The sequence below is a fragment of the Hyla sarda genome, chromosome 2, assembly GCF_029499605.1.
Source record: "Hyla sarda isolate aHylSar1 chromosome 2, aHylSar1.hap1, whole genome shotgun sequence".
NCBI lineage: Eukaryota > Metazoa > Chordata > Amphibia > Anura > Hylidae > Hyla > Hyla sarda.
In genome coordinates this window covers 323,267,865-323,279,923 of record NC_079190.1, presented here as the reverse complement: position 1 = coordinate 323,279,923, position 12,059 = coordinate 323,267,865, and the positions used below count along the sequence as shown (strand labels likewise).

Sequence of the window (12,059 nt, the reverse complement as noted above, 5' to 3'; positions counted from 1 at the left end):
AGAACACATGTAATTTTTACCGTAAAGTGTACAGTGTAAAAACAAAACCCTCCAAAATGTGCAAAATTGTGGTTTTCATAAAAATTTCCTCCCTAAAAAATGTTTTGGGGTGTTCGCCGTACATTTTATGGTAAAATGAGGTTTCATTACAAAGTACAATTGGTCATGCAAAAAACAAGCCCTCATAAGGTTCTGTAGATGGAAATATAAAAGAGTTATGGATTTTAGAAGGAGAGGAGGAAAAAACGAAAACGCAAAAATAAAATTGACCTGGTCCTTAAGGTTAAAATGGGCTTGGTCCTTAAGGGGTTAAAATAGCAAATGAACTCTTTTTTCAGGAACTTGCTACTTGACATGAATGGATGCTTTTGAATTTTTAACACACATATAATACTTTCTTTTACATATGGTAACCATATGTAGACCTGCTAGTTATATTTATTTGACATATTTTTAATTTATCTGATATTTTATTACCAACTACAAGGGCCCTGTGCTAGAAACAGTCAGTATTAAAGGGGTAAACCCGGAGGTTTCCGAAACTGCTGCAGGGAGATCGGGGGGGGGGGGGGGGGGATGTCTCAGCAGCCGGCCCCTCGCAATCAGACATCCTATCCCCTATCCTTTGGATAGGGGCTAAAATGTTTTTGGCCAGAATACCCCATTTAACCATTTTAGAATAAACTTACGCTTATATTTTTAGAACACATGCTAATTCTGTTCTTTTAAAACCATTTTATCCTTTCTGAGAAACTTTGAGAAATGCATTTTACCAGTACAGTAAGAAAAGAAAAGTAACAAATGCTCCCAACTGTTATTACCACATAATGGTTGTGCAGTGTGAATTCAAAGGAGAACTCTGCAACGTAACATCTTCCTATTCACAGGATAGGGGATAAGAGTCTGATATCAAGTGCATTAGCTCTCATCATGAAGGAGCGGTCTTTGCTCTGTGCACGGATATTGTCAACCACCACACGAAGCTGTGATCAACACGCTTCCCCCTCCATGATCTCTATGGGTGAGCCAGCTCTCCCATAGAGATGCATGGAGGGGGCATGTTGACCATGGCCACTCCAAGTAAGAGAAGAGCTGGTGTTCTGAACTCAGATGTTCAGGGGCAGGAGATCGCAGGGGGTCCGAACATTGTCAGTCGGACCCCTTGTGATTAGACACTTATTCCCTATCATGTGGATAGGGGATGAGGTGTAATGTCAAATTTCTTTAGTATATCCCCCCAAAATACTGGTATTGCTTTGTGCACTCTTCATCTAAGGCAGACACTTTTTGCTGCCAGGCACTTTAAGAGGTATCTGTTTTAGGCACTTATAGGATTAACTAAGGCAGGCACTTGTGGTTAAGACACACTGGCATGGGAGGTATTGTGGCTTACTCCCTGGAAAGTTTCTGCCAATAAAAATGGTAATGTGAACAATTTGTGCCACGAACACAACATAAATTGCTGCTATGTTCACTGTTTAGTCATTTAGTATATATTCAAAATGTTTGCCACCTTTTGCCATTGTTAACCAAAGTAATCAGGGTGACATGGCAACCAATAACTTTATATATACCCTTACCAATAGATGACTGCCTGCTAGAGGCTACTAGAAAGGTTATTTTAAATTGGATTAACAGTTATAAAGCTCATAACTAAATGAGCACATCTATAAATGATCCTACAATCCTATACATGGTGACGGACTCCTATTAGTTGTCACTGCCCATAACTATGGCTGACCTTTACATTCTTTATCTACTCTATATCTCTCATAACACTGAACCCCTACACAAAGATCCAGCACCCATCTGCTTTGGCAACCAATACAGGTATTCATATCAGAGTAATAATCTCTATTGTCCAAACTAAACCTAAACGAAATGGACAAATTTAGAAAAAAATTAAAAAATAAATAAAACACTTCTAATGCATCCATTTTCTGATGTTTATAACATTGCATGCACTGTGTACAGTCAAAGAATTACATCTATTTTAGGCTTCAGCTTTGGCAAGCAGATCAAATGATGATTCAACTAATGTAGATATATATAGGAAATGGCATATTGAAGAAGTGAGCATTATCAATTGCTAAATTTGTGAGTGATGTGTAAATTAAACTATAATTTAGCTTGATCGATCATCATCAGCAGTAAATGTTGCTAGCAGTAACAGAAGGCATTGATGTATGGTACACAGCACTTGCTAGAGTTTCTACCACACCATGTAAGAAGATCGTCCGCCATGCAATTTTTTAAGCCAAAACAAAAAGTCCTTGCTATATTCCCCATTCCTTATTAATCCACTTATGTCTCAAAAAAATAAATAAAAAAAACTTCCACAAAAACTACAGCATCTTTCAAAAAAAGCACTGTCTAGAAAAGTGCCCAAAGGCTATGTTTACACATACTATTTTGGTAAGGATTTTGCTCAGTACTTTTAACCAAAACCAGGAGGTGAACCAATACAGCAAAAGGTACAAATACTTTGCAAAATCCTGACTAAAATACTATGTGTGAACATAGCCTGAGGGGAGAATTTGGTACTCAGAAAAAGTACACTGGGACAAGAAGCTATTAAAAGGCACATTGTCTATTGTTCATACTTTGAAATCTATGGCAGTTGCAAGCTGGAGTAGATTTCAGCTATAATTTGAACCATTTTCTGGCATAAATTGTTGTAAAACCATTGAACATCAGTAGACAATGCTCTAAGCAACAAGCACAAATGGTAAGAATGGCACAAAAACACTAAAAAGTCTCACATTTTTTGCACAACTGAAATTTAATTGCAACTTTTGTATATCTTAACCCCTCCCGAACACAGGGTGTACAGGTACGCCCTGGCATCCTGGGACTTAAGGACCCAGGGCATACCTGTACCCCCTGAACATTTCTGTTCACCGCAGTTAACCAGGCATGAACGGGATGCCTTCTGAAATCTCTCAGCAGGCATCCCGTGCAAACCCCCATATAAAATAAGACTGACGATCTGCGGTGATTCTGGGTTAGTCGGGTCTCCTGTTACCTGGAAAAAAAGGGTGATTGGGGCTGTCTCTCCAAAAGCCCAATGGTGCTCCTTCTCTTCTGAGCCCTGTAGTGCGCCCTCAGAGCACTTTACATCCACATATGGGGTATTTCCTTACTGGTGTTACAAATGGTGTTACAAAATTTGGGAGGCTTTTTACCCCTTGTGAAAATAAAAAAACTTGGGGTAATACCAGCATTTTAGTGAATTTTTTAAAAAAATTTAGCCAAAATTTGTCAAACACCTGTGGGGCCCGCAGAGATGGGGTTTCAAATTTTGGGGGGCATTTTCTCCTATTACCCCTTGTAAAAATTGTAAATTTGGGGGGAAAAAACTGCATTTCAGTGATAACAAATTTTTTTTTTTACACATCTGACTAACGAAAAGTTGTCAAACACCTGTGGCATGTTAAAGGGATATTCCAGGCCAAAACTTTTTTTATATATATATATATATATATCAACTGGCTCCGAAAAGTTAAACAGATTTGTAAATTACTTCTATTAAAAAATCTTAATCCTTCCAATAGTTATTAGCTTCTGAAGTTGAGTTGTAATTTTCTGTCTAACTGCTTTCTGATGACTCACGTCCTGGGAGCTGTGCAGTTCCTATGGGGATATTCTCCCATCATGCACAGCTCCTGGGACGTGACATCATCATTGAGTAGTTAGACAGAAAACTTCAGAAGCTAATAACTATTGGAAGGATTAAGATTTTTTAATAGAAGTAATTTACAAATCTGTTTAACTTTCCGGAGCCAGTTGAGATATATATATATATATATATATATATATATATATATATATATATATATATATAAGGTTTTGCCTGGAATACCCCTTTAAGGCTCACTGTGCCCCTTGTTAAGTTCCTTGAGGGATGTAGTTTCCCAAATAGTGTGTCATGTGTTTTTTTCTTTTGCTGTTCTTGCACCATAGGGGCTTCCTAAATGCGACATTCCCCCCCCCCCCCCAAACCATTTCAGCAAAATTTGCTTTCAAAAAGCCAAATGTGGCTCTTTCTCTTCATAGTACGCCCGCAGTACACTTGACGTCCACACATGGGGTATTTCCTTACTCAGGAGAAAATGGCACCCAAAATTTGTAACCCCACTTCTTCAATTACCTTGTGTAAAAATGGTAAATTTGGGGGGAAAAAACAACATTTTAGTGAAATTTTTTTTTTCATTTACACATGCGCCTTTTGCTGTTCTGGCACCATAGTGGCTTGTTAAATGCGACATGCCCCCCAAAAACCATTTCAGCAAAATTCACTCTACAAAATACCATTGTCGCTCCTTCCATTCTGAGCCCTCTAGTGAGCCCGCAGAGCACTTTACATCCACATACAAGGTATTTCCTTACTCAAGAGAAATTGGGTTACAATTTTAGGGGGCTTTTTCTCATTTTACCCCTTGTAAAAATTAAAAAATGGGTCTACACGAACATGCCAGTGTAAAAAAATGAAGATTTAGAATTTTCTCTTTCATTTTGCTGCTATTTCTGTGAAACACCTAAAGGGTTAACACGCTTTCTGAATGTCATTTTGAATACTTTGAGGGGTACAGTTTATATAAAGGGTCATTTATGGGGTATTTCTAATATGAAGGCCCTTCAAGTCCACTTCAAAACTTAACTGGTCCCTGAAAAATTATGATTTTGAAATTTCATGAAAAATTGGCAAATTGCTGCTGAACTTTGAAGCCCTTTGATGTCTTCCAAAAGTAAAAACATGTCAACTTTATGATGCAAAAATAAAGTAGACATATTGTATATGTGAATCAATATATAACTTATGTTATGTCTATTTTTCTTACAAGCAGAGAGCTTCAAAGTTAGAAAAATGCTACATTTTCCAATTTTTCACCAAGAAATGATGCAAGTATCAACGGAAATTTACCACTATGTTAAAGTAGAATATGTCATGAATTGATCTCGGAATCAAATTCATAAGTTAAAGCAAATTCATAAGTTAAAGCATCCCAGTGGTCAGATGTGCAAAAAAATGCTCTGGTCCTTAAAGGGGTACTCTGGAGCTGACCAGAGACCAACTAAACATGTGCATTAAAGGGGTACTCTGGTGGAAATCAACTGCTGCCAGAAAGTTAAACAGATTTGTAAATTGATTCTAATAAAAAATCTTAATCCTTCCAGTACTTATTAGCTGCTGAATACTACAGAGGAAATTCTTTTCTTTTTTGAACACAGTGTTCTCTGCTGACATCCTGACCACAGTGCTCTCTGCTGACATCTCTGTCCATTTTAGGAACTATCCAGAGCAGCATATGTTTTATATGGGGATTTTCTCCTACTCTGGACAGTTCTTAAAATGGACAGAGGTGTCAGCAGAGAGTACTGTGGTCATGATGTCAACCGAGAGCTCTGTGTTCCAAAAAGAAAAGATTTTCCTCTGTAGTATTCAGCAACTAATAAGTACTGGAAGGATTAAGATTTTTTTATTAGAAGTGATTTACAAATCTGTTTAACTTTCTGGCACCAGTTGATTAACCCCTTAACGACGCAGGACGTATATTTACGTCCTGCGCCGGCTCCCGCGATATGAAGCGGGATCGCGCCGCGATCCTGCATCATATTGCGTCGGTCCCGGCGCTCATCAACGGCCGGGACCCGCAGCTAATACCATACGTCGCCGATCGCAGCGATGTGCGGTATTAACCCTTTAGAAGCGGCGGTCAAAGCTGACCGCCGCTTCTAAAGTGAAACTGAAAGTGACCCGGCTGCTCAGTCGGGCTGTTCGGGACCGCCGCAGTGAAATCGCGGCGTCCCGAACAGCTGACCGGACACCGGGAGGGCTCTTACCTGCCTCCTCGGTGTCCGATCGACGAATGACTGCTCCGTGCCTGAGATCCAGGCAGGAGCAGTCAAGCGCCGATAACGCTGATCACAGGCGTGTTAATACACGCCTGTGATCAGGATGAAAGATCAGTGTGTGCAGTGTTATAGGTCCCTATAGGACCTATAACACTGCAAAAAAAAAATGTAAAAAAAGTGTTAATAAAGGTCATTTAACCCCTTCCCTAATAAAAGTTTGAATCACCCCCCTTTTCCCATAAAAAAAATAAAACAGTGTAAAAAAAAAAAAAAATAAACATATGTGGTATCGCCGCGTGCGTAAATGTCCGAACTATAAAAATATATAATTAATTAAACCGCACGGTCAATGGCGTACGCGCAAAAAAATTTTGGTCACTTTTTATACCATTAAAAAAATGAATAAAAAGTGATCAAAAGTCCGATCAAAACAAAAATTATACCGATAAAAACTTCAGATCACGGCGCAAAAAATGAGTCCTCATACCGCCCTGTACGTGGAAAAATAAAAAAGTTATAGGGGTCAGAAGATGACATTTTTAAACGTATAAATTTTTACTTCATGTAGTTATGATTTTTTCCAGAAGTGCGACAAAATCAAACCTATATAAGTAGGGTATCATTTTAACCGTATGGACCTACAGAATAATGATAAGGTGTAATTTTTACCGAATGCACTGCGTAGAAACAGAAGCCCCCAAAAGTTACAAAATGGCGTTTTTTTTCGATTTTGTCGCACAATGATTTTTTTTCCGTTTCGCCGTGCATTTTTGGGTAAAATGACTGATGTCACTGCAAAGTAGAATTGGCGACGCAAAAAATAAGCCATAATATGGATTTTTAGGTGGAAAATTGAAAGGGTTATGATTTTTAAAAGGTAAGGAGGAAAAAACGAAAGTGCAAAAATGGAAAAACCCTGAGTCCTTAAGGGGTTAAAAAAAAAAAGTTTTCCACCGGAGTACCCCTTTAAGGTCATAATGGGCTTGGTCCCTAAGGGGTTAAAACTGACATTTATAGCTTGAGAATTTTTTTAATTTACTGGTACTTTGAAAATGTTTTTATTGTATGCGAGGGCATTTTACTTTTGCTGTATAATGTCGAGTGTTTTAAACATATTTCTTATTTAAAGGCTGAAAATCAGGAACAGAACCACATGCAATGAATATTAAAAAATACACATTTATTGGTACAAACATAAACACTGTATTTAGTTTCTGCAACCAGCAACTATTTTTTGGCAACTTTTTGCATTATGTTCCAAATCCAGATTTGACATCATAGTAAAAGATATTTCTTTCAAATGTGCTAAAATACAAATAAATACAATCAAATTTAGTTATATAATCAATTTGGTATTCTGCTGGATATTTTTGGGTGGAGTTTTTTCTTTTTTTTTTTTTGACAAAAAATGTAATTTCATATCTTTACTCATTTACACACACAAACACTATATAGATAAGACTATAGTTGTGCGGCAGTCTAAATTAAAGTGGTTTTACATTTTGTACAACCTCTATTAATTAAATAGGCCTAACTCCATCAAACCTTTCTTTATATTTCTTCAGTATGCAAATTTTTCAGTATTATGGTTCCAAGCACACAACTGTTAATAAGAGGGAAGAAGATATTTGTCAACTCTGCTGGGCCTGACCTGTAAGTGCTACACAAGTAGCTGGAATGGCAGGTAAGTTTGTCCTGACTGTTTATTCATATCTGCCAACTACATCTAAAGCTTTAAAACACTATTTACATACAGAACAGCAAATTTTGATCTTCTACCCAGTCTTCCAAACTTGTAGCAGTGGAGTGTCCCCTTAAGAAGTATATTGAAAGGTAATTAAAGGTACTGGATGTATATGAAGTTGTGCCTTAATTAATAGGGATTGTGCAAAGGTTACAACCCCTTAAAGGGGTATTCTGCCCCTGAACATCTTATCCCCTATCCAAAAGATAGGGGATAAGATGTCAGATCGCCGCGGTCCCGCTGCTGGGGACCCCCGGGATCCCTGCTGCGGCACCGCGCTATCATTACAGCACAGAGCTATACGGGGGACGGAGCAGCGTGACGTCATGGCTTCGCCCCTTGTGACATCACGGCCCGTCCCCTTAATGCAAGACTATGGGAGGGGGCGTGGCGACCGCCACGCCCCCTCCCATAGACTTGTATTGAAAGGGGCGGGCCGTGACATCACGAGGGGCGGAGCCGTGACGTAACGATGCTCCGGCCCCTGTACCGCCCATCATTACGTGCAGAGCGAACTCGCTCTGTGCTGTAATGATAGCGCGGTGCCGCAGCGGGGATCCCGGGGGTCCCCAGCAGCGGGACCGCGGCGATCTGATATCTTATCCCCTATCCTTTGGATAGGGGATAAGATGTCTAGGGGCGGAATACCCCTTTAAAGTAAAAAAGAATTGCAACTTTATTGTAAAATTAGCTTTTGTTGCTGATTTCAAGTTTTACTTTTTTTTCAGTGCAGGAACTTTGCATTTTTCACTATCACTATTGGTTCATGGCTGACCACTTTGCAGCTTACAATCAAATACAGTTTTCCAAGGCCTATGGCAACTTGTAAGTGTGCACAACTCAAATTTAGAATGAATGAAATTGTTGTCATCTTCTTCTGGCAGACTGTAGGAAAGGATTATATGGGCTACTTAATATACTAGAAGAAGAGAACACTAGATGGTCAATGAAATCAGAGTAGGATATGAGGGTTATTATGTGTTAAGGAGTGCTTTAAAGGGAAATTCTGCATTATATCACACTTTTAAGGAGATTGTCAAGAGCAGGGAAAGATATGTTGGAGGTCATGTTTTTTGAGATGGACCAGTGTTATTATAGTCTTTGCCCACAGCTGTCAAATCCCATGGTTGTTCTAAGAACTCTGATGTTTCCTCTGCAATCTGCCCTGGAATTCGGAAGTCTACAGCTGGTTGATCCCCTTTAGGGGTAATATGAACAACTGCCCTAGTGTCTGGCGTGCAGCCAGTACCCTGCAAAAACTGCAAGAAATTTTCCTCAATAGAGCCTTCCCGACTTGGTAAACGAAGCTCATCCTCCCCAGTACCCCCTCGTTTAAAGAAACACCCAACCCACCTTCCCAGTTCCTCACGAATTTGCCGATTTAGGCAACCATAAAATATTGGGTTGGAGGCAAAACAAAGAAACCCCATCCATGTGACAATCCATTCCACTCGTGATCCAGGGGGTGGAGGGGGAGAACGCAGTGCAGCATATAAGTGGAAGCCAAAATAAGGTAACCAACATAATAAAAACTGACCCCCTACTGCAGCTAAGACAGCTGCTGCCTTCCCACCACTACCAGAACCACCACCTGTCACTCGTTGTTGAGGAGTTCCACGTGTGGCTCCTGATCCTGTTACCATGGTGGAACGGCTGCTGAGAGATTCTGAGCGCCTGCGCTGAGGTGAGTTGTCCATCCAAGTGGGTAGAGGCCCTTGTTGGAGGGCAGCTACTCGTGCCACCTTGAACATACTGCAGTAGACAACAAAGATGATGGTGAGAGGCAGTAAAAAATAAAAAGAGGAATAAAAGAGAAGAAATCCTGCTCGGAAGACACTGTTGCCACCTCCCTGCAAGCTGCAATGTCCAGAGACAGGTGGGTTCCATCCTAAAACAGGGATTAGGGATGTGAGTACAGCTTTAATCCAGACCCCAGCTAGTACCCAACTAACTAGTCCCATGGTCATCTTGACTTGGTACCTCATGGGATGTACCACATAGTAATATCTCTCAATATTTATGGCAGAGATTGATAGTATGCCAGTACTGGTAAGACAAACACTCAAGAACAAGTATGCACGGCAAGCCATCTGCCCTAATCCCTGGATTTCATACAGGGAAGTGCCTCCACTTCCAGACAACATAGCCAAGGGCATAAGTGTAAGTGCAGCCAAGAGATCCACCACACACAAGTGGAAGACCAGAACAAACTTCCTGAGGGATGGAGTCTTCATGATGACCCCCATGACAGCCACATTCCCAGCTACTGCCGATAGGTCCATAAGAAGCATAATGAAAAGGGCCCCATAATGGGGATTTGCTGTAATAGGGCTCCCTGAAGCATTGAAAGAAAAGTTCCATGTGAGAGAGGGAAGGGAGGTATCCATGGGGATGATTTGAATAAAAGGTCACCATCACTCTCTTTTTCAAGGGACCATCACCCATTATACCCCAAGGAGCAAGGTAGGACCTGAGAGAATCAGTCAAAACACACACACAAAAAAAAAAAAATACAAAGAAAAGTACAGAAACTAAACAACAAAAATAAAAAAATAACAACAGAAGGAGCAAATAAATACAAATAGTAATAAAAAAGTGAAAATGTAACTGGGAAGGTTAAAGGTCAAGGTGAGAAAGGGGAATAGGGGAGAAAAGAAAGTCTCGTTCAAGATGTGTCACATTTCGGTTAAATATTTGTCACATACAGATGTTACTTGTGCAAGTAATATAATATTTTGCCATAAATTTGAACTTGGGAAAAATCATACTCTTGTATTATAAATATTGCTGTCATTCCTGCAGAGGATTTTTTGATTTGGGCCTTGTGGTCCTTGTTGCTGACTGTTAATCCAGTGTGATTTCTGTTATAATCTTCATAGTGTTTCTTTTAGTTGATTATTACTCTTTCCCAAGATGCATAGCAGTGTCCTTTATTCTAAAGGTAATCATTTTGAGGCATCATTATTTACTTCCTCCAGTTAATTACCTTTTCTTGTAATTCATGTCTTCATGCACCCTTCAGGTGCTGTCAATAAAAGAGAGCAGTTCCTTAGCTTGTAACTGTGGTTGTCATCTAAAATTAATGCTGTGATTGTGGGGTCTTTAAAAGAGACTTATAAACAGGCTACCCAATGGGTTTCTAGAAATGTATATGACCTGGAAAGGAAAGATAACAAGGGTTAATATAAATGTGCTGAATGTAATAAGAAATCAAATGCAATATATTTTTTATTATGAAGAAGAATCTGTTAGACATTAGACACTGAATACATACTGATGTTAGGTAATCTATATTTGCATATAGAGTATATATATATATATATATATATATGTGTGTGTGTGTAATAAATATATATATAGACAATCAAGAGATGCAACTATATGTATATATATTCCTGATACTGTGTTTATAAGACAAAATATGCTTATATACCGCCTCACAGGACACCTGCATATCTAACCACCCTTTAGACATGCACCCTCACATATCTCTATTTACCAGGCTAATTTGGGACATCTGCATTTTGCATTGACCAGCAATTACAGAATCAATATGCAAACCTTGCAATTATATTTGTAGCTATACCCAAAACCCATCTGATTTCCCCACATACCTGTCTGCAGAAGCCGGAGCTGCATCCAGGGAGCAGGAGACCAGAGAAGCTGCTCAGCCCCTAACCATCTAATGCACAGCACTGCAGTGAGGGAGTAGATAGGCTCAGGGTCCTACAGTCACTCAGATTAACACAACATCACAGTGTATATATCACACTGGGGGATTCAGTGTCCCTTGCATGTGGCACAAACACATGCATCAAATTTTTATGTTAGAACATCATACATTTAGCATTTAAAAATATAAGATTCTGTTTATAAATCCACGTACAGCAAGACATACATATGACAAGATAGAGCAAATGATGCTTGTACTCTGCATCTGTACAGACTATTACTGTACATGCACATTTAGGTACATTTATTAATAATGAATGATGATACATTTAATAACAGCAATATAGACCTGGCTTTTTAGAAAAATGACAGAAAACTGTAATGAACCAGAAGCATCCCCCTTGTGCTAAATTATATACAGTGGGGCAAAAAATTTTTAAGATCGGTATTGATCACGGCATCTGAGGGGTTAATGGTGGACATCCGTGGGATCGCGGGTATCCGCCATTACCGGCGGGTCCCTGGCTGCGATCCACAGCCGGGACCTGCCGTGCATGATGCCGGCATCGCTCCGATGCCCGTGGTTATGCTCAGGACATAAATGTACGTCCTGGTGTGTTAAGTACCACGTCACCAGGATGTACATTTACGTCCTGCGTTGTTAAGGGGTTAATACAGGTAACGAGTGGAGGACTGAGGAGACTCTTGAAGAAGTTACAGGTCTGTGAGAGCCAGAAGTCTTGCTTGTTTGTAGGTGACCAAATACTTATTTTCCACCTTCATTTGC

At 39.6% G+C, this 12,059-nt stretch overlaps 1 protein-coding gene across 2 annotated transcripts in view; it reads right to left on the bottom strand.

The window, feature by feature from the left end:
• Positions 1-8,223: 8,223 nt before the first annotated feature.
• GPR61 (G protein-coupled receptor 61) overlaps positions 8,224-12,059 on the bottom strand; it is a 96,664-nt gene continuing 92,828 nt past the window's right edge. The window contains exons 1-2 of one of the 2 annotated variants that reach the window (XM_056557877.1): positions 11,215-11,319; positions 8,224-10,756 (exon numbers count right to left, since the gene is read on the bottom strand). In XM_056557877.1, the coding sequence (XP_056413852.1) occupies positions 8,665-9,987 (1,323 nt within the window). In that variant the 5' untranslated portion in view covers positions 9,988-10,756; positions 11,215-11,319 and the 3' untranslated portion in view covers positions 8,224-8,664. Of the gene's footprint in view, positions 10,757-11,214; positions 11,320-12,059 lie in introns of those variants that run through there. The other variant, XM_056557878.1, reaches the window with a different exon arrangement.